Source organism: Dysidea avara, chromosome 3 (assembly GCF_963678975.1).
Source record: "Dysidea avara chromosome 3, odDysAvar1.4, whole genome shotgun sequence".
NCBI lineage: Eukaryota > Metazoa > Porifera > Demospongiae > Dictyoceratida > Dysideidae > Dysidea > Dysidea avara.
This window is the reverse complement of record NC_089274.1, coordinates 22,209,219-22,232,583: the sequence shown is the minus strand read 5'-3', so window position 1 is coordinate 22,232,583 and position 23,365 is coordinate 22,209,219. Positions and strand designations below refer to the sequence as shown.

At 38.7% G+C, this 23,365-nt stretch overlaps 2 protein-coding genes and 1 long non-coding RNA gene across 6 annotated transcripts; 1 reads left to right on the top strand and 2 right to left on the bottom strand.

Annotated features, from left to right (window-relative positions):
* Positions 1–552: 552 nt before the first annotated feature.
* On the bottom strand, positions 553–4,491 carry LOC136250256 (protein NLRC3-like). Of its 4 annotated transcripts, none has more exons than XM_066042435.1 (10): positions 4,175–4,491; positions 3,776–4,123; positions 3,401–3,730; positions 1,903–3,351; positions 1,677–1,814; positions 1,190–1,626; positions 1,035–1,137; positions 955–988; positions 839–896; positions 553–784 (listed from the first exon to the last, which is right to left on the bottom strand). In XM_066042435.1, exons 1-10 carry the CDS (start codon positions 4,203–4,205, stop codon positions 686–688), a joined length of 3,027 nt encoding a protein of 1,008 aa, XP_065898507.1. In that variant the 5' UTR covers positions 4,206–4,491; the 3' UTR covers positions 553–685. The 4 variants fall into 4 exon arrangements, 2 of the variants coding, with proteins under 2 accessions (XP_065898507.1, XP_065898508.1); XM_066042436.1 differs by lacking the exon at positions 4,175–4,491 and having other exon boundaries at positions 3,776–4,009; positions 4,062–4,123; XR_010698469.1 differs by having other exon boundaries at positions 735–784; positions 955–974.
* Positions 4,465–5,737, top strand: LOC136250257 (uncharacterized). The gene is made up of 3 exons (XR_010698470.1): positions 4,465–4,943; positions 5,084–5,180; positions 5,547–5,737. It is a non-coding gene; the product is annotated as an uncharacterized lncRNA (long non-coding RNA).
* A 4,544-nt stretch (positions 5,738–10,281) lies between these two features.
* On the bottom strand, positions 10,282–12,060 carry LOC136248409 (retinoid-inducible serine carboxypeptidase-like). The gene is made up of 5 exons (XM_066040192.1): positions 11,979–12,060; positions 11,309–11,425; positions 11,199–11,261; positions 11,068–11,142; positions 10,282–10,359 (listed from the first exon to the last, which is right to left on the bottom strand). The coding sequence occupies exons 1-5, from the start codon at positions 12,058–12,060 to the stop codon at positions 10,301–10,303; spliced, it is 396 nt and encodes a 131-aa protein (XP_065896264.1). The 3' UTR covers positions 10,282–10,300.
* Between the last annotated feature and the right edge of the window lie 11,305 nt (positions 12,061–23,365).

Below are 23,365 nucleotides of genomic sequence, written 5' to 3'. Positions count from 1 at the left end.
CTGAGAATAACTGCCCTTCACTATCTATGTATAATATCACTGATAAAGTACATAAATGTCTCTATTTATAGCTACGTAGCTTGCTACACTGCTCTAAATACTGTGACTGGCTGACTGCTTCATTAGGGTGATTGACTGCTCTATTAGAGTATCTCGGTCTGAACATGACCGGTTTCCAGAAACCTCAGAAACCCCCCCTGTTTCACAGGTGGCAGAGATGTGATTATGAGGAGCAATCACATACATGTATGGCTTCCTCGTAGGAAATGTACGGTGAATCATAAAATGCTATGCCTAATACATCTGACACCTTGATTAGAGGCAACATATGTATACAGTTCACTTGTGAAATTGTTAACAATACATTGAATGAACAGTGGATCAACTAGCTAGTATATAACTACAAATGAGCCAATTATTTACATCTCTGCTATTAATACTTTTAAGGTGTCAGCCATCAACACGAACATACTATAAAGCGTATACCTATAGCATAACACTATATACCAATGCAGGTTTTCATACTGAAGCAGTGTCTGTCATTATATGATGCTAGCTTTTATCACAGTATGATGGAAATCTCCACTGATAATCCCTACAAGGTTACAATCCATAGAAGACATGATCTATATTGTATATTCATTTATGCATAACAATCACTGCACAAAAACTGAGCATAGTATGTCTATTGTTTTTTCCTTTTTTTCCTTTTCTTTTTTTTCTTTTTTGGGATTTTACTTTGATGTGTACTCCCTCTTGCAAAATCCTGGTCAACCTCGGCAGCCTAACAATAACAAGGACACGTGTGATAGAGAGTGAGGTGTTCATTCTTGCTTACATTGTGTGATGAGTCATTATCATCACTATCACTTTCCCGTTCTGAGATTTCTTGTTGCCTGTTACCATGGCAGCGCAACAGTAATCACCTTGACAACAGAATACACCTGACCATACCTGGATACTCCACTATTCACCTGGACACCATGATCTATTGTTACGGTAATTCATTGTTACGGTATAACACAACTTCCTACCTGTAGTCTCCTCTTGTACAACAAGTTGGTCATCATCTTCATTGGCAGAACTTTTGCTGGCGTGGAGTTTTGCAGTCGCAAGCAATTGTATTATTCGTAGCATCTATTACCATGACAATAATCATTCAACATACAACAAGTCAACAAACTCCCACCTCCTGTTCTTGTTTTTTCCTTTCCTCTTTTTTTTTCTCCTCTTGTTCTTTCCTCTGCTCCAATATGGTCACCATCTTCTTCACTTCACTATCATTCCTGTGGTCTTCACACCTATCTATTACATCATCATATATTTCAACTTGTTGACAGACTCCATTGGCCACAGCTGACTGCAGTATCAGACGAGCTCCGTCCAGAGTGATGGGATTACTGAACACTCTCAACATTTTTATGTGATTATTTTTTGTTAACTCTCTAGCAAGTGATTGTGCTCCAGTAAATGTAATACTACACTTGTAAACACCCAGGATACTGATCTGACTGTTACTAAGTGCTCCTGCAATGGCAGTGATGCCATTATCACCAATATCATTGCTTGACAGGTTAAGAACTTCTAGTGAACACTTCCTCAACACTTTACTGATACAAACGGCACCTGTGTGATATTATAGCACCATGAAACCAAACAAGTACGCATTAGAGCACCTTTCACTGATAATCCACAATTCATTACCTCCAGACCAATCAGGACATTATTGCACCTAAGCTCACTTGATATTAAAGAAATCCCTTCATCACCAATAGGATTTCCACTGACACATAACATTCTTAATGAGACACTACCTGTAACAATACCAGTAGACATCACAAACACACACATTTCACTGAGGTGTGGTAAATTCAATGATCACTCAGTACTATTAGGGCTTACTTGTCTTCACCATCTTCATTACGTACACCAACCCATCATTAACGGTGAGATTGTTTTCAGAGAGGTTTAATACCACAAGTGGTTGACCAGTGGTGTTCTTGCTGGGGTAATGTTTTACTAACATTTCAGCTCCTTTATCCCCAATATCACAAAATGAAACATCTAAATTTGAAACTGGATAACATGACAACAAATGAGAGATATACAAACAATCATAAGGTTCCAAAAGGTGATCACTCATGTCCAGTTTGATGGGTGCAACTGATTGAGGTGTACCAGTCTGCTTACTATCATACAAACATCTCAAAGCTGTTACAGCATGAAATTCTGACAACTGGGAGAATATAAACTTAAACATTTCACTGGACACTAATCCTGTTAGTCCACAGAGAAATATGAAAACATTAGGATAGTAACCAAAGTATTCACTCAGTAGACGTTGCTGTTCTTCTTGTGATAATGTTGAAATATAAACAGCACTCAAAAACTCCTGGATGGTTAAGTGTGAAAAGTTGTACGTGATAGTGTCTGTGGGTAACTGGTGTATGGGTGTAGCTGTTAAAAGACCATACCCTTCCCACCCAGCTGTCACCTCTATACCACACTTGCTCAGATCTTCCACAGTAAAAATGATCCTTGGATCCTTCCATTTTATTGATTCCTCTAGCCAGTTTCTTTCTTTTTTATCTGTAGGATGCCAGTCAAAGATACCATGATAAGCTAACTTGCACAATATTGATAATGTCTCCACTGCTTCTTTGGGGACACCTTCCAACACTTTACACAATTTTTCATTAACGCTATTAGCTGCTGCCGCAGGTGTACATTCCTTCCTTCTCTCTTTTTTCTGTCGTTGTAGAGTCATCACAATGAACAGTTGGTACAGTTGTGTAATGGTGGATGGAAGCTTCTTTTCACTACAACTGAATATGTCAACTATCATCACTAAATTCATAGGCACGTATGACAAACTCTCTAAATGAGGGTACTCCTTTAACTGCTGTGAAAACTCTGTAACACATTTCACATCATCGGGAAATGACTGTTCCATAAATTCTTGGATTTCTTTTTTACCAAATCCTACCACTTCTATTCGCCTGCCTGCATCTACCTTTTCACAAGCATGCGGCCTTGATGTAATCACTATTGTGGCTTCCTCCAATAGTGTACAGTCATTCATGACAACACGCACTAAGAATGGATCACTCTCTCGATGTTCAGCTGTTATCTCATCCCATCCCTCCAGGATTACTAGACATCTGCTACCCGCTGACTTCTTCATTTGCTCGTATGTCTCCTCTCCGGTATGCTCCATCATCATTTTTTCGACTGACCTTTGCTGGACTGATCTCAATGGTATAAGAACCACAATATCAAAGTCCTCAGCTAAAAACCCATCTCTTGCCCACCTCAAACAAATCTCATTGGCAAGGGTTGTCTTGCCAATACCTGCACAACTCATATTACATCACTACTAGCTAATACATATAATATTCACCTGGGCCACCCATTATTAGTATCAATCGAGGACAAGGTTCATTCTGGTAATGGAAGATGTTCCTCAGCTCACCAATTGGCTCCTTCTTCTTCAAGATCTTGTCCACTTCACCTTGTAATGTCAATTTAGTTACCTCATTTAAATTCTTATCCCTAAGAGTAATATCTTCCTTCTTCACAAGAGCCAACCTCACATACTGGATCGCATGATGTTTTGGCCAACCAGTTTTTGCAGTGGGTAATCCCCTAAGGTACCTGGCCTGTATCCTGCCAACATCGTACTTGAAATGGAACTTCATAGTAGAAAGTTTGCTAGTGGTTGCATGAGCACCTATAGAGTATGAATCACATTGTTGACCACAGGGTATCAACTAACCAGTCTCACTATTCACTGTTTGTTTCCTCAGTGTGCATCTGATGAACTTGGCCAACTCCTTCATACCACTATGTTCACTATCCTCCATCACTTTAATTAAAGTATTTAAATGTCCACCAACATCAGCTGTCTGCACTGATGGCTTAATCATATTATCCAAAAACCAGGATGCCTTGCTAGCTTGTGTGGGACGTGAATCCATGAGATTTTTAGCATCACCTGGGAGAAGGTGGACTGAGAACAACTGTGCAATGAAAGTGACATCATTCATTGGTAGTATATTTACTAGTTGTGGGTAGAAGAGTTGGAACACCGTACTAGTTGTTAAGTCTCCTTCCACTATTTCGCCTATAATGATAAACATGGCGTACATAGATAGTAGTGATAAATTGAGCTAACCCGGTGTCGATGATGCGGTCTGTGGATACATTATAGGATGTTTACCAGAGGTAGCTATTCCACAAGACTATAGTTGTAGCTAACTGTTTAATTGTCGAGTCCAGGAAGATGGTGTGTCACGTGATAGAGACACGAAGCAATGAACCACGCCCACCAAATGAAAGGAGAAACCCCGTACAGCTCCTGACTATATAGTTGACTTTTATTGTAACGGGGTAGCTCCAATCCGTCGGTCTACTAGTCTTGTAGCCAGTCTCCGCATGGCGTAGCACCTGCCTTTTTAGGGCGTGGCACTTTTTATTTTACGAAATAATCACGTGAACGCAATTTTTTGTAGGGCAAAAGAAGTGAGTGATTACGTACGAGAGATAGATCATGAAGCCAGGAAACATTATTGTCTGAAGCTACATATTGTTGATGAAGGTTTCGTGCTGGTACAACGTTGTAATGAGTCGGAACAGTGCACAGGCGGAAAATCTCAGTGAATCTGAAGCAAGGGTTGATCTGAAGTGTGGCGACGTAAACAAGTACTTGATAGACACGCCAGGGACCTTCAAAACGAAAGTTTAAAGGCCTAAAGATATTTTGAAGTGTCTTCTACTCATGTACGACTAACAATTGCGATGCTACCATCAGTGTGTTGGCAATGGAGCCTGTCACAAAGGTTCAATGTTTGGTTTGTGTAAGAAGTCTTCACACTACTTTCATGAACCTTTGGTACAACTGGGAGACCTACACTTAAACCTGGCACTCTTGCTAGCATGGCTGGGTAAGTTTGCAACACTGGCACCATGCTGGCACTGACTGATCAACATGTTACCACTTTAAGTATGTCACAGTAGCTTTATAAACTGCACGTGCATTGGGCCTCAGTGCTAAGATGACCACTCTGCATGCATTTTGTTACAGGGAAGAATTGTGAAATCAAGATGCTGCCGTGTTATTCTAGAGCAGCTAGCTTGTAGGGCTTTATAACCATCTAGTGCCGTCAGTTTTTTCACTCAAGGTATGTGTAATGCTGGTGTTATTACTCTGCATACAAGACCATACTGCAAGTAGATGCACGTGCATAATACTCACTATAAGGTAGTGAATAGAATATGTACTATGATATCACAATGTATAGGTAACCAGTCAGGGACACATATGGTAGTAAGTTTGAAGTTAGTCTCATCTATATTTCGAATTGGTTCCATTCAGCAATTACTGCTGTCTTCTCATCCATCAATTATACCTTGCTGTTTCTCGTGGTGTTTGTGTGTATAGGCAGCATAGCCCCAGTGGTCAGAGCCCTTGATGTGTCTCCTAGTAGAATAGATTTGTATGTGTTGAATTATGTTTAACTGCGCTTATATAGGATGTTCTCTCTCAGGTGTGTCACAACTTAAGGCAGTTATATGGAGATACTAAGTGAACATATGAACTTTTACAAGAACTAACTGTTACTCCAGATCCCTTAGTTATGATTGGAGTAATAGTATTACAATCACTACAGATGTACAACTGACTATATGACTTGGACTTTTGTGGGGCAGTCCCCTAAATATTGAATTGTTGAAATAGCTTTGAGTAAAGTGCGTTATAATGACTGGTACCACGTGAACAATATTGATGGTCCCAATTGAGATATACTATAGTGATTATAGTCATGAAATGCAACAAGAAACATGCTGCACACAAAAAAAACTGATACTGCCAATGAAGTTTCTAGATCAAGATATCATGAAGTACACTGCACATAAGAAACCTTATGAAACAGTATGTAATGTGATAAACTGAATGAGAAGTGCAGTTTTAAGGTATAATCTTCATCCATCATTAGAGCTTCTTTCTTGATTGTATACACTTCTCCCCTGTAACAAAATGCACACACAGTGGTCATGTTAGCACTGAAGCCCAATACGTACATTAAGCAACTAGAGTGGTAACATTTTAAAATTGTGGCAGGGAGCAACATCAGCTGAAGCTGTTCTTCAGCTATGCCCTGTACACAGCATACCTACAATCTTGTATTTTAATTCTAGTTGTTGTATTGTGTATTTGGTGTATGTTGTTTTCAGGACTCCACTGAAAATCAACATAAGCTGAGTGGACTCCCTGCTTAAATATTATGCACTTGTCAATTTCATCCCCCACCCCAGGTGGGGATTTGACATTGCTTCTTGTCCCCACCCCTGGGGCAATTGACAGTTTTCCAATTCACTGACCGATTTTTGGTAGTTGCATTTCTAAACAATAGAATCGCACTTGCTATAATTTTACTAGCTACAGGGCAGGTTTATTACTAGTCGCATGCATGACATATACACTTAGTCATCCTTGAGGTGTCGTCAAATCCCCTACTATTGGGGTGGGGACATAGTGGGGATTTGACAGCCAATTTTGCCCCAGTAGTGGGGAATTTTACACCACGATTTGTCAAATTCCCTGTATCCCCCCCCGGGGGTGGGGCATGAAATTGACAAGTGCATTTCAATTACAATGTTGATCAGTTGATGTCAGTGTTGCAAACTTACAGGCATGCTAGCAAAAGTGACTAGTTCTGAGTGATAGGTCTCCCATTTGTACTAAAGCTTCATGAAAGCCGTTTGAAGACTTCTTACATAAATCAAACATTGAACCTTTTGTGACAGGCTCCATTGCCAACACACTGATGGTGGCATCGCAACTGTTAGTCGTACATCAGTAGAAGACACTTAAACTATCTTTACGTCTTTAAACTTTCGTTTTGAAGGTCCCTGGCGTGTCTATCAAGCACTCGTTTACGTCGCCACACTTCAAATTCACTGAGATTTTCCGCCTGAGCACTGTTCCAACTCATTACAACGTTGTACCAGCACGAAACCTTCATCAACAATATGTAGCTTCAGACAATAATGTTTCCTGGCTTCATTTTATTTTATTAATTAGCAAACTGGCAAAGCCCCTAAAGGGGTAAAACGCTAATACAAAATTTTATTTAGTTATTTAAAATCTGCAAGGGATAGGTTATTAATGTTATTACTGTTCCATTCAGGTATCGTTTTGGGGAAGAAGGAGAATTTGTAAGTATTACAAGAGGTTTGAATGTGGTAAAATTTACAAGGATGATTCAGTTGATCTCAGTCTTGCGGGTGAGGGTAAATATTGTTCAGGTATTAATTGAAGATGATTTACAACTTTGAATAGTAGGATCAATCTAAGATATTTGCGATGACTTTGAAGTGTTGGCCATTTCAAATCATTTAGCATCACAGTTACACTGTCCAAATTATTATTCCATGGTTTGTTGAGAACAAATCTTGCTGCTCTGCGTTGAACTGACTCTAGTTTGTTGATGCCTGTTTGATGGTGAGAGCTTCATGATCTATGCATAAAATCCTTTGGCATGTCATGGTTTTTGCGCAAAATCACAAAGCCTACGATTAGTCTGATCTAAAATGCATAGAGACCTCCAACAGATAGGTATCTCAGTGGATATCTTCAGTGGAGGGAGTCACCACACAGCACACCTCAACTGTGACTGTTTTATTACAATAACTGACTCCTCTATTAGAGTATCTCAATCTTTTTTCACAATCAGGAGCTGATCGAATCGCAAGTTGCTATGATTAGTCTGTAAAAAATAGTGTGACACTTTACACACAAGTGTGCCCTGTGACACCAAAACCACACTGTGGTGTCACAGCTAGTGCACAGTTTAAAAATAAGATTGATCTGGAAAGCCAAATATTGCACTGAATCAAAGATGGAAGTAATTTTAGGGACTGAAAGGGAGGAAATTAAAAAAAAACTATATAGTAGGTACAATTAAGGATGAGTTTGGAAGCAGTTTTAAGTTACATAGAAACCCAACTAGTAATCCGATGTTACTGCCATGTTTAATCTTAATCTAGCAGACTTAAAATTAAGAGTAGCTACACTGTAGCTATTGGATTAGAAGGTGAAAAATACTGAGCTATTAAGTGATATATACTTTTAGGGCCATGGAAGACTGCATCAAATATATATGTATAATTTCAGTCACTATTCTGTGGTACAAGACTATATACAGGCTGCTATTTCAGTCTATAATTTTACAATTAGCACCATCATCATTTATAGAATTTTACAATCAGGCTGAAAGGTATACTTAAGCATAGATGTATAGCTAACTGCATGCATGCATATGCCTATACATTAGGGCTGAGCGATACTGCCATTTTAGTATCACGATCGATACTAAAGTCACTATTCACGATACTGAATAGTTCACGATACTTACAAACAAGTCAATCATAGCTGGTGCCACATAGCTTATTGCTCAGCATTCCTGTAGGAAGTCCTTATAGGTGATAGCAAACTAGCCACTATCATCCTTGTTTACAGTAACAGTTATTGTAACACATGCTTTGAGGTTGTTATGGTGTTCACACCTCTCTGCAGGGGAAACCAGACGGGTGGACTTTATCATTTACAAGGATTCTTAGCCAAGTACTGCATAACAAATGGATTTTTAATGACAGTAATGTACAGGCATGGTATGGTATCACGATAGTTAATAACAAAATATCGCGATATCGATACTTTCAAAATATCGCGATATATCGCTAAAACGGTAGTAGCGCTCAGCCCTACTATACATGTGATTGGAATTCATCTTTTGTTTCTGCATCACATACCTGCATGTGTGCCACACCAAAACATGTTCTGATTTATTGGCGGCAGGAAAGCACACTCACAAATTTTAAACACTAGCACAAAAAAAGATACACATGAAAATAAATGTATACAAAACAAAATCAATTTCAACAGTTGATGGTCATGTTTTACTGGCCTGTTACCATTTCCAACATTGTCAATGCCACCTTTCCATTATCCTTGGGAACCTGAATGGCGGAAAAAACAAATGCACACATCACCATATTCACATTTAGAAAATGGTATGCACAAAATCCTTTGATCTTTGAGGTTTTTAAAATCCATTAAGAGACTTCTGGACAGATTCTCTAAAATAATTTGAGACCTCCTATATAGCAGATAGGTATCTTCATTTCTCCAGTTGAGGAGGTCAATACACAGCACACCTCACTAATGATCACTGATGTGCTGAGTGGCATTGCAAATATCACCCTCAGCCTGAGTCATGCAGTTCTACACAGGCAGTAATCAATTCAACCATACATGGTGCAGGAGTTGCATTTCCAACAGTTTCCACATGAACACTATTTTGCAACAATTTTATAAGACCCAAAAGAATAGCTTAGTTTTATACTCTGTAGTAGGAAGGATGTAATGGCAATTATCAGTAATACTAAACAAAGGAGAATAAACTTTACTTGATACATTCTGTAATATAGCACCCAAGCAGAGTAACACTGCAGTTGAGTTATTAATGCTGCTGAAATATTTGCCGATACTCAACTGCCAGTATTCACCATTGGCAATGGCATACCCTCCAATGTCCACAAACAACTTCTTGTTTAGTACATAATACAATACAGTAAAGTTAGTAAACAATGTAAAAGAAATGTCTACAAAATAAAATGAGAGAGAAAAGCCAATAAGCCTGTCAATACGTAGACACAAAATAGCACACTGAAACGACAGTGGATGAAAATGTTCAAATCCATGGTTATTTCCTCCAGTATGGTAGTACTGTATAGTAGAGATCACGAAGGTTTGAGCTTTCCCACACAAAAAAATGACCAGAAATCAGGCACAAAGTAATACCACAAGGTGTTTTGGCAGTATTAGTTAGGTACAATCAAGCCCAAACATACTTCAATGCAACCTGAAATGCTTGTCACAAAATTGCAATTTTCTACTGACTACTTCAGACTCAATAACAGCGAACACCACCTGTTATTAATGTTAGACAATTTCAACTTGATACATGGTTTTTGGCATACTGTTACAGCTACAATGCATGTATCATAAACTTACAATTTGGCCTCTTTTGTGTAGTGTGCATGTGCGTGCATTTGTGCGTGTGTTCATACATGCATGTATAAACATAATTCATCATTAATTGCATCAAAGCAAAGAACAGTAGCAAACTTATAGAGCCCATTTTGGGCAACATGATTTCCCCATACACATGGCGAACAATATGTAAGTGCTTACTTTAACTGCTGGAGGAGTGGTACAATGATTCTTATTTCATTCTTACATGATAGGTAACACACAAAGCCATAGATGTGCTATCTGCAAATCGACACCTTGCACTGCAAGCAAAATAAATGGGACAAAATAACTTAACCAACAAGTCTAAGAAAAAATTAGGAACTTTACACACTAGTAGGGATCATTACAATACAAGATCACTACCTGGAGAGCAAATTTAATCATTATTTTAGTCCATACAATTAGTGATAAACCAACATGGCAAAAATAGGGATTAAATTTTCACTTCAGGTGATAATCTTGATAGTTTAAATGCTTTCACTGTAATGATCCTTACTATAATGATAATCCCTAATTTTCTATAATGTCTACGATTCACACATTAACAAAGGAATATGTGTTATATGAAGGACGATCAAAGAATGCTATGTAAAAATTTTAATCCCATCTCCATCACCATTTTCAGTAGTTGCATAAAAAATTATTAGGTCATAAATGATTCATCAGGCTCCTAACTTATTTACTATGTGGCCAGCATTGAGTATCCAGTAGAACTCCATGTTATGAAATGCCTGGTGGAAGCCATACCCTGATGGGTATAGTGTCTGCGTGGAGGCATACCCTGATGGCCGGGTAGTGTCTGCATATAGTGGGGTCCTTGGAGCAGCCAGGAAAGCTGGGAGTCCATTCCATTTTAATTTCTTGACCCATGCCAGTGTGCCTAGAACATTGATGTCCTCACACATGTACACATACTACATAAATACGTGCACACACACAACACACACACACACACTACACACACACACCCTGTGTAGCACATATAATGTCCAACTGTCTACTAAAGATCACCACCCTCACACCATAAAGTAGCAGATACTTAACTGTCAAGAGAAAATATTATACAGAATAACTGACTACCATATGAAGTTTCACTCACTATCACTGAGAACATCTTTCATAAAATCGACACTGTGAGTTTCAAAAACTGCCCCACTCTGACCTACATTATCAATTTTTAAAATACAAAATATAGTTCTTGTTGTTCACCTCCCCAAGTAACATTTTCAGGGATGGTGCTACCCAGTTTCTTCTGTATTGGACCATTCATCAGAGCTGAGAGAGAATCATCTTGTAACACATGGCGAGCTATTGCCTTGAGTAACACTACAATGAAAAACATTGTAAACAACACACACACACGCACACAAAAGCAAAGCCTTTGGCTGCTGCTGGCACAGTCACGCCTATCCACCTTTGTGTTACTCAGGTGCTAGGAGTCAGTGCAGGTAAATCCTCCTGGGGAAAAACTGGTAACCCACAGGGGGCTGTACTATGTCTCACAGGTGAAGGTGTGGACACTCAAAGTCCCACCTGGACCTTGACCTGCACACACAAACATGTGCATGCACATGCACACCTCATACACTGGGGACATGGCAATTATGCCATCATATAAATTTGGAAACACTTGGTATATGTGGGAATCTGGCATTGTGTTAGCTTTAGGGACTAATTAACAGAAAACGATTGGCATTTTCTAATAGAACAGTCAGTAAACCTGAGGCGAGTGTGTGAACAGTGGGCCAGGTAACACACCACTTGTTGGTAGTGTGGCTAACAGCAACATTCTCATTCTCTCTCTCTCTCTCTCTCTCACACACACACACACACACGCACGCACGCACGCACACACGCACGCACACGCATGCACACTCACCAGGTCCAGTAGGAACATATCCCTGGTTGAAGGAGAGGTGTACAGTGCTGTTTCTATGCGCAAGAAAGTTGTAAATGTCCATATGGTCAGTGTGCTAGAGAGAATCAAAAAACATAATGTGCACATGTACTTCTACAGTAACAGCTGCCTTCTTATCTTGTTGTCACCAACTTCTATGACATTTATTGTTTAACTGAAATGCACAGTAGGGATATAACACTTCTTATTGTTTTACTGTGATTTAATATCATGCACTACTCCAGCTTGTATACTTTTTATCGATGTGCTATGGTCCATACTCTAGTTGAAAATTCCAAATTTTTGTGTGTACTTGTTTGTTAACTCCTTTTGTACAATCATGACTGATGAACCCACATATACCACAAAAGAAATGGCGCCACGCACCCTTGGGTGATGTTTTTCATGGGTCACACCTACTCCTTTGTGGTCCCTACTATACAGTACTATCGTACTGTACTATTACAACATAGTTTCAAATAAAGGTGGACCGATACCAATACCAGTATCGGTGCCAATACCAGTACGTGGTATTGGTATCGGATCAGTATCAGCAATACAAAGGTACAGATACCACCAGTAGACATTTACCCCTTTTACTAAACCTAAGTTTCCAGTAGCAAATAACTTAATTGGGCTAACAAAGTAGTGAAAACAAAGCCTTTGTTACTCTTTTCCAAGTATTGCTATACCGTACAGCATAATAATTTGACGGGGGAGGGGGGGGTTTGACGAATTTGGCAAATTATTGCAATTCGTCAAATTTTTCCTCATCAAAGCTCATGTGACTGGTTAATTACAATACTGAAGTCAACACATTCGTCAAAATTTTCCTTGTAAATATTTGACAATAATGAATTCGTCAAAATTTCCCCCCGTCGAATTATTACGCTGTACGGTAATAGCTCCATGTGTATTCTAATATATTAGAGCATGTGGATCCTTTGTAATTAAATGACAGTGCTCAAAGAAATAAGTTTAGACTACTTGGCTTGCTTTTTCATGAAAAGGTTTGGTTGCAAGGCTGTAACAAACATTGTAAAATTATTGGCCACCCACGCAATTAATTACCTAATCAACAAGCTTACAAGAAAACTACAAGCAATTAGTAATCCACAATGATGTTTATCATTTATACAATGAATATTTTGAAACTTGATCGAACTGAGATCATCACTTCTCAATCAAACTGCACAATTAGCTACTATGATATTTTAATAGCTAGCTATGTATCACAACAGTGAATTTTTTATAATAAACTTGTCTAGGCTTCAATGCTTAGTATTGGTATTGGAATCGGTATCGGCAGATAATTTCAGTACAAATACTCATATCGGAAGTATCGGTAAAAAGTGGTATTGGTTCACCTCTAGTTTCAAATTAAAGGTCTTGCTAAAAGAAACAGCTTGGTTTTCATTTGAAATCAATAGATGAATTCATTCCAAATCTATGATCATGTATGCTGTATATCAATTAAATTTGGTGGTGAACCAAATTTGGCAGATTGGCAATTCACCCAATTTAAATTCTGTCAATATTATTTTTGTGCCTAAGGTTCAAGCTTTGATAGCAGTTGTTGAAGTTTCGACAACCCAAGTGTGACTTTGTGGATAATACTTAAACACACCTTTGAATTAGCATGGTTCCACACATGCAAATGGGTGTGGCTTACAGACTAGACTAGAGCTTGTACTCGATTAGTGAGCATGGCTCTATGTAAGCTTGCAGACAGTAACAGACATGAATTTGTGTGCATCCATTGATAAATGGATGAGGCTCAGTGGCGTAGCTACCATTGAGGCAGCTGAGGCAGCTAATTCTCAACAACCAACAGCTGGCTGAGCAGACCCGAGTTTAGACACTCTTGATTTTCTATTCAAACATTTATACTAGACAGCATTACTGTAATTCAAGTAGCTGAAAAGTGGTCCAGCACCGTGTCACCGTAGCCATAGGCTCTTGCCCTGCTTGTTAGTACTACAGCCATAGATTCTATACACTGTAAAAGATCAAGATACTCTAATAGAGCAGTCATCGTAATATATACTCTAATAGAGCATTCAGTACAGATTAGCCACCGTTCTCATTAGGTCTGAATCATTTACATTTATTATTGATTATCGTATCAGGGTAAAAAAATTTTAAAAAAATTATTGTATTAAATTACTTCCCAGAGTCCCTAGCTTGACATGCTTAGCATATGCAGTTGAGCATCACATGAAAGAGATAATCTCTGACTTAAACATCAATAACAAGTATAGTGTGCATGACTATGACCTTCCTTGCAGTCCATGGATGGCCTGACCACTCAAACTATCTCTGGATTAATTCAGTTTTGTGCCAGTTGAATGCAATTAAACTAGTTTAATAATTGAAGCATGGTATACTGTAGCATTAACAACGCTGGAGCATTTCTTATGGCATGTGAAAAATACTCAGAGTCTTCTGAAACAGTTTCTTCCATCCAACCAGAGAGTCAACTTGCAAATGTTGTACCACCCATACTTGAAAGTATTTGTGAATCATTTGAGTCAGAAGTAGACCCTTTCAATTAGGTCAATGTATAAACTTTGCCTCGGTAAAAATTTATTCCTGACTACGCCACTGGTGAGGTGCCTACAGGCAGCAAATAATCCTGATAATTTGCGTGGCCCATGACTACAGAAGGACCCGGATATTCTTTAAAGCAGGTCAAATTCGGACCATGAATAGCAACTCCGCCAGACTGATGCATGCAGTGACTGAAACCATAACATTTCAGCAGAAAAAGGATTATATGCTACAGCAAGCATACTTAGTCCTTACACCACTCACGTGCACCACCAAATTTTCAATGAGAACATTTTGCCAAATTAAATTTTTGCCAACTGCAATTTTATAGCAAATCGCCAAATATTAGTTTCGCCAATATTTGTTGTTATACAGTGTTAGCCACGAAATTCTATACAATTACATGCACCATACAACACACACTCTTACAGCAATTGTATAAAACAGTTACGATTTGAACAGTTTGGAACACAACAAATGTGCACCGTACCAAACTAACTATTTAGCTATACTGTACACTTCAGAGAGGTATTCCCTCCAAAATGCCACTACTTCTGCTGCTGCTGCTGCTGCTGCTGCTGCTGCTGCTGCTGCTGCTGCTGCTGCTGCTGCTGCTGCTGCTGCTGCTGCTGCTGCTGCTGCTGCTGCTGCTGCTGCTGCTGCTGCTGCTGCTGCTGCTGCTGCTGCTGCTGCTGCTGCTGCTGCTGCTGCTGCTGCTGCTGCTGCTGCTGCTGCTGCTGCTGCTGCTGCTGCTGCTGCTGCTGCTGCTGCTGCTGCTGCTGCTGCTGCTGCTGCTGCTGCTGCTGCTGCTGCTGCTGCTGCTGCTGCTGCTGCTGCTGCTGCTGCTGCTGCTGCTGCTGCTGCTGCTGCTGCTGCTGCTGCTGCTGCTGCTGCTGCTGCTTACCATCTTTTCAAATAATTAATCAGGAACAACAGCACCAGAATTTGTACCGAATGCAGCAGAATAACTATTAATACCAGACAGTATTCATTCAAAGAATCCATCTTAACAAAATACAAACAAATTTCACCCAAATAATGTGCATGACCCATCGACTGTATCTTCTAATTATACGAATTTGAGTAATGAATACGTGCCATTAGTGAGACAACACCAGAGATGCCAACCTCTGAACAATTTTAGGAGTGAGACCTCAAACACTACCAGCAATGTGGACTAGACTCAAGTGCAGCTCCAGGATTTTTGATAGTGAAAACCAAAAAAAAAAAAAAAAAGGTCGCTGCATGCTCAAAGTATAAAAATAAGCACAGGGCTGTCCAATTTTAAGCACAGGGCTAATTATGAAGCAGATCAGGTATGAGAAATGCATGAGGACTAAGCTGAAAGAGTGAGAAACAGAGGGTTAGGAGTGAGATTACTAGTGAAAGAGTGAGACTCACGCAATGGCATGTCTGCAACACTAATACACGTACACACAAATGCGCACATGCACATTCACTTACCAATTGGAGATACTCAAGAATCACCCAAAGCTACACCCTTAAAATCGCATTTCATTTTTTGAAGCTTCATGAATAGCCTACACAAAACATATCCCATTTTACTGATTGACCTACATACGTATACACAATCATACCATAATGAGAAGAGAACCAAATGCAGCAGTCATTTTTCCACCATAAGATTCACTGAAGATGTAAAATGGCATATCCTAATAGTACACACAGCAAATTATATCTACTGTACAGGACATTTGTCCATTTCTTCATTAATGTACATTAGGAGTTTGTCAAACTTTCCCCCATCAAAATCTTACACAGTACACAGAATATTTGTAGATCAAAACACTAGCTGTGTAGCTATTACTGCAATAGCTAAAGCCTATAAATGCAAGTTCTACAAACTTGGTACCATTTCTGCAGAAATGTCAACAGATCAACAGCTATATAATTATTTCAGTTGAACTAGTTGTCAAGAGGTCTTTGCTTGTGACATAACTGAAACCCATTCCAACAGGATTGTCCACAAATAAGATATTTGCAGATTGTACCTACATCATACATGCAAAGTGCTGCTAAATAGCAAGCTTTGAGCAGTAGATAAAACTACACCCATGTGGTGTTCCTTGGTTCACTACTAGTGAAGATTGATATCTAACGGCCCAATCTTCACAAAGTTCCCATATCCAACCTCCAGGGCTTCCCTAAACGCGTATTAAAATATTCATCACACTTGAAGTCACGTCACCAATGGCTTATATCCTCCCATAGATAATGTTATCTATGATCCTCCCATTTGTCCGAGGCTCGTTAGAACCACATGCCAGAACATGTTCGCTCCAGGCCTTACGGCCACATAGCTCCATTCTTCATTTTGATCCTGAGAGCAAAGCTGAAAACCAATGCATGCTGCCTCGTTGTCGTAACTGACTATCGATATTTTTTCTAAAATGGAGTGAAAAATGTAAATCACGTGATCTCTTACGAGTGCTAGTATAGCTGTAAATTCTTAATATTGTATGAGTAACCATAAGTGTAGAGCAAAGGAGGAATGGAGCTTGCCCACTCTATTTATAGCTATTAATTACTATCTATGCTTAATTTCAGAAAGATTTTACTACCTGCACCTGCAAAGATCAAGATACTCTAATAGAGCAGTCATAAGCATTCTAATAAAAAAGAGTCAGTTGGAACTGGAAAAGATTTACTTTTTTCAACCTACCAGGTCACTGTTAGAGGGCTAACAGTCCATGAAACATATTATGATCAATTTGGTATGGCCTAAAGGTATGCTGATACTCCATTTGTCAAAGTGTAGCTATCAATTTACCCGATCTACTAATAACTTCATACCGTACAGACATTGTAATATACAATTCCCAGAACCCATCTATCTCCCTGCTGGAATTAACTTGCCCTCTTGATTCTGCTCTGCATATTCCAAGTTCAAGCCGCCTGAGACAACTGAACAGAATAAAGTTGAATGTCTTCAGTTGCTGGCTGAATTTGACTGCCTGGTTAACATCTCTAATTACTATGAGACAGTTGAGATAACAGTGCTGGGCCACTGCCAGCTTTCTACAATCAAGAATCTGTTCAATTTATTAAATTTTGTTCATCCCTAGTTGACCCTGAGTCCTCCATCAAGAAATGTCTGGATGATGCTGCCTCTGCCAGTATAGCTATTGGCTTCTATTTAAATTTTTCTGGCAAGAGATTGTAAGGAGTGGAACACTAATTAGTATAAGTACTTATATATTGTATCTTACAATTTTATTTTTGTATTTTTCCTTTCCTTGACACATTGATTCCATTCGTGGTCCTATTTGTGGTTGTATGTTGCCTAGGGCTTACATGCTTACACTTTTTGTTATTGCTTTGTTGTACATATATTTTCATCATTCATTATGACTTTGCTCTCAATTTTATCAATGTGACTGTTCTATTGGAGTGATTGACTGCTCTTTTGTATATCAGTGTATCTCGATCTCAGTATGTTCCAAAAACCATGCAGCCAGTCTAGTGGAGCAATCTACCCAGCTGTATTGAATGGGAACCTAGTGTTAAATACCTATACCTAGCTATAGTAATGGAGAGTTGATATTATCCATGTAGGGATTAACAGGGAAGCAAATATCCAACTGTCCTTGTCTTCCATGGCAGATTTTGGTTTCCAAATGCTGTAGACTTAACACAACTTCCTGTGGGTTACTATAGGCCTTATATACATTTCCCTGTGATGCGGTGTGGATGATACCCCAATTCCATTGCTCTAGGATTATGATTATGTCTTGTGACTGCTGAGGATTTTCTTGTGTGTGTTGTGTCACATGCAAACATACATGCTTGCACTTAATATGCAATCTCCCTGACACCACACATGAAATAAAAGTAAAGCCTCCAGCTACCGGAGCTGCTAGCATGGTCATGCCTACTCAGTAAATCAGCACTGGCACACACCTTTGCACTACTCAGGCACTATAAAAAGCGCTAGTAACCCACAGGAGGTTGTACCATGTCTTACAGGTGAAGGTATTGGCACCCAAGGTCCCACCTGGATCTACACCCATTTGTGAGACATGGACAGTTGGCATTTGTTTCCTCGGTGAACCCACTGATGTTACAACTGGGCAAGCTGCTTACCAGGTCCCCTATTTACCAGCTGGGTATACTGGAGCAATTTGAGAAAAGTGTCTTGGTCAAGCAAAAACAACCATGAACTGGACATAGCTGAACAATAAATCTAGAACTTTTGATTACCAAGCCAGTGCCTTAACCACTGCCTCTCTAGCTCTAGCTCTCTCTCTCTCTCTCTCTCACACACACACACACACACACACACACACACACACACACACACACACACACACACACACACACACACACACACACACACACACACACACACACACACACACACACACACACACACACACACACACACACACACACACACACACACACACACACACACACACACACACACACACACACACACACACACACACACACACACACACACACTCACTCACTCACTCATTCACTCACTCACATGTACTGTGTACACTCAAGCTACTCAGCCCTTCAATGAATGATGTTTTATCCAGAAACAATATACACACTCTGTATACTATGTCCAGATAGTATACAATATAGTATCTGTTTAAATATTATCTGTGTGATATACTGTATGGAGCTCAATCTGTCAGCCTAAAGTACAATTAGCCCTGGTGATGACATCCTAAAGCTCTGGTAGCCCTGGTAATAATGAATGGCTATATATATATATGCCATGTACTACATAGATATGTAAATTAAGCTTTAGCTGTTTAGCTATATATGTATTAGTCTGTAAAGCTAGCAAAGATGAATGGGACACAAAGGATGGACACTAGTAAGTCCATGAAGAATGCATTGTACATACTGCAGTATACCAAAAGGCACCTCTCAGGCTGAAGCGATGTCCAACAGTGAAAAAATCAAGCCCATAGCCTTATTGCAGCCATTATTGAGTTACGCTAGTCTGAAGGCATCAGTCAGTTACTTACTCAGTCAGTCAGTCAGTCAGTCAGTCAGTCAGTCAGTCAGTCAGTCTCCGTCACTAGAAATTCCGTTATTTTTTATTTATTTTTTAATTCTGTAGTAACTTGTTGAAAGCATTTTGGGTCGATCTAAAGGCTTGTTTGGGCTTAGTTTTGCCTAACCAATACAGCCTCATCATCAGCAAAAATTGAGGCTGGTTTTTGGGTGATGTTATTTCGTGGGCTACGCCTACTCCTTTGTGGTCCCTACTATACAGTACTATTGTACTGTATGATTTCTAACTGCTCGGGAATCCATACAAGTGCATTTAATAAGCTAGCATGGATGTATTTTTTAACTTACAGGTGCAATCAGAAAATCTTTCAATATGTGATAAAAAAGACTGTTATTAAACACTTGTATTGGAGCCAATATCTCAGAAAGTACAGGCACAATCCAATAGAAATAATACAATGCATATCTATGACTTTGTATACCTTGACCCTCCATGCTTCTTAGCATTGCAAGTTAATGACCTGGATTTGATAGGCTTTTGTATCATGGATATGACCATCCCTTGCTTGTCTTTGCAGATCCAAGTTTCACTCTATTCACTATTGAGTATTTATGTGGCTTCCCCCAAATACATTTTCTATTCCTTTTATTTGTCAGATTATTTAAGTATGATGTGATTGATAATTTTAATGGCACCATATATCTCAAGCAAATGTTGCACCAAGTTTGGTGCTTTTATCAAAAAGCAAATGATTTTTTCACATAGCCGCTCTACTAAATGCATAGTGTGCATATTTGCACCCCTAGCAACTGGTAGACAACCATCAAGGGTGGATTTAGGGGAGGGGTACATGGGCCCCGCCCTCCAAAAAAATTTGCTACTGCTAGCTAGAAAATAAGTAGAAGCTATAGTACAGGTGCAGTTGCATCTAAAAGCATACATGAGCAATGAATACATGGAAAGAGTGAGAATAGCTAATCTCTTCTAGGAAACAACAAAATGGGTAAAACTGCTGCTAAACATCAAAATACTCTAATAAAACAGTCAACTACTCTAATAGAAAGTCCATCATCAAATTCTTTCAACTATAAAGAACAAAAATCAACTCTTAGACCCTTGAAGATCATCTTCTGCATCATTTATGCTGTGCCCTTTATGTGAAAGCTATAGTTACCACTAGAAAATAATGATTTCACTTACGTAGTTAAAGTGGCTCACATGGTTCAGTCAATATTATTGCCAAGTTCAATCTCAGAAAACTACATTTGCAAAATCCTTTGGGGGCATGTCCCCAGGCCCCTTAGATAAAGCATGCTCCTCATGTTGAGTGTGCTTCTCACACCGCACGACTAACCAGTTGCAATAGTTTTCAACCCCCCACTATAGCCTTTGGGAAATCCTATATCCACCCCTGAATCACCCTATAGACAAGTTATAACTGATTAGTGTTGTTTTAGTATGGAGTTTTAGTTTTAGTTATAGTTGTAGTAATCTTTCTTAATTCCTTTTAGTTATTGATTTAGTTATGGTTATTCACTCTTTGATGTTTTAGTTTTAGTTATAGTTACAGTTAAAAACATGAAAACCTTTTAGTTTTAGTTACAGTTTTAGTTATGTATCTGAAAACCTTTTAGTTATAGTTTTAGTTGTGCATAAGAAAACCTTGTTTAGCTTTAATAGTAAGCACCAAGTGACTATATTTTATGTGAATGAAACTCTTGTTATAATTTCAGTACCATTTTTCCAGCTTAGTAATACAAAATCTTTGTACTATACAAGACTTGTCAAATTACCTACATTACTGAGTTCGTGAATTTTGGTCAAACAGTTTTTATTAGTTGTAGATTTAATAGTATGTACGTAACCAAGAGTACATAATAATAGAAGAGGGAGGAGAGTGTCTAACTGCTATAGATTCGCCAAACACACAGCGCTCAGACATTACGCAATCATCTATAGCCACCAAAGGTGACAAACGGCGCTGCTATCTCGATTATAGGCGCTGCCCTCTGAAGTAGGCTTCAGCATTATACTGCTTCAATCAACAGATATTAAGTCTTCTGTTCACAAAAAGGTATTGATATATGGCTAGCTGTTCTATGGATTGAAGTAGGAGGGTTTGAGCGCTGTGCGTTTGTACAGCCTATATTGAGAGTTAGACACTCTCCTCCCTCTTCTATTATTATGTACTCTTGCCCTCTTCTATTATTATGTACTCTTGACGTAACTATATGATATAGATATTTTAGTTGCATATAGTTTTAGAGGTAGTATCAAATACATTTAGCAAGCAGATACAGTTTTAATAATAATATCAACTTGCTATATTGTAAGCAGTTTTAGTTTTAGTAATAATATAGATTTGGTTTTAGTTATAGTTTCAGTAATAATATAAATTTGTTTTTAGTTTTAGTTAACTTAAATATATTCACCTTACTAAAAGTACTTTTAGTTTTAGTTACAGTTAACTGAAACAACACTATTAAACTGATCAGCAAGTTAATTAATTTCTCAGGGAGTTAAATACAGAAAAGATCAATTTTCTGTGCAAAAATGGCCATCAAAGGTCAAATCTGCAATATCTTTAAAATGCATGTCTTGAGAAGCACTATTTAGTTAGCTATGTAGAAAGTTCTATGGCTTTATGAAAAAGTGCATGATAATATTACTCTATAGATCTGCTACCATATACTACAACTAGAATATAATTTTTTTGACCATCTCTTATTGGTAACAGCTCTTCTATACTTGCTCTTTCTATCTTATTCAACTGCATGCACCTATTGCTTCTATTGGCATCCTAGCTGGGATAGGAGGGATTTTTCCTTTTTTTGGCCCTTTTCTGTATCACCTTATTGTTAACTAGGTTAAGTAATCATTTAAAGTCTCCAGTTCCTGTTAGGGTAGGTAATCCTAAGGCTGCAGCACATGTTGCTGTCAGACCTTCAGTGCTGGTCACTGTAAAGTACTAATAACGATAAATAATTAGGTTTAAAGGAAGAAAATCCATCTTTCCTGGTCCTAGAGGAGACTGAGGGTGACACTTGACTAGACATTGGGTGGCCTGCAGTTCAAATCCTGAGGTAGGAGGGATTTTAACTTTTTCCTTTCTTTGGCCCTTTCTGTTTCATCTTATTGTTAGGCCATCATTATTATATTGCTTGTTTCCCGTCACCCAATAGAACAAAAACTGATGCGGGTGGGAGGCGATTATTGATTATTAATTATACACTTGACTCTTATTATTTCAGTCTTTGACTGCTCTATTAGAGTATCTCGATCTTGAAGGCTGCCAGGGCAGGACTGCACACACATGCACCTTAAGAGTAGAGGAACTTGAAAGTCTTCCAACCTTCTGCTATGTTGATATGCACAGCTAATGCATTTACCTTAAAACTTGGTCACTCTGTGCCTCCTTTTATCATGAAATAGTGCATTCACGTGATCCTATAATCAAATAATTAAAATTTGGTGTGGCTACCTAAAAGTTGATGTGGGCAGTGACAGGAAACATAATAATGATGGCCTTAGCTAGGTTAAGTAACCATTTAAAATCTCCAGTTCCTGTTAGGTTAGGTAATCCAAAGGCTGCAGTACATGTTGCTGTCAGACCTTCAGTGCTGGTCACTGTAAAGTAATAATAATAATAATAATGAAAAATAATAGCTAGCACTTCTGATACCATATTCAGTGGCGGATCTAGGAATTTATAAAGGGGGTTTCCAGTTTAGAAGGTGGAGATATATATTGACATGAGATACGCAAACGTTTGCACTACATCGTCTGGTTTGGTAAGGTGAGACCAAAAAAAAAAAAAAAA

Coding starts and splice junctions, on each gene's coding strand:
- LOC136250256 (XM_066042435.1), bottom strand. CDS start 4,205: ATGTATCCACAGACCGCATCATCGACACCGG. Junction 3,352..3,400: donor ACTAATAATGGGTGGCCCAG/GTGAATATTATA, acceptor TGAGTTGTGCAG/GTATTGGCAAGACAACCCTT. Junction 785..838: donor ATAATGACTCATCACACAAT/GTAAGCAAGAAT, acceptor TGTTATTGTTAG/GCTGCCGAGGTTGACCAGGA.
- LOC136248409 (XM_066040192.1), bottom strand. CDS start 12,060: ATGGACATTTACAACTTTCTTGCGCATAGAAACAGCACTGTACACCTC. Junction 11,426..11,978: donor ATATGTTCCTACTGGACCTG/GTGAGTGTGCAT, acceptor TTTTCATTGTAG/TGTTACTCAAGGCAATAGCT. Junction 11,262..11,308: donor TGAAAATGTTACTTGGGGAG/GTGAACAACAAG, acceptor TTGATAATGTAG/GTCAGAGTGGGGCAGTTTTT.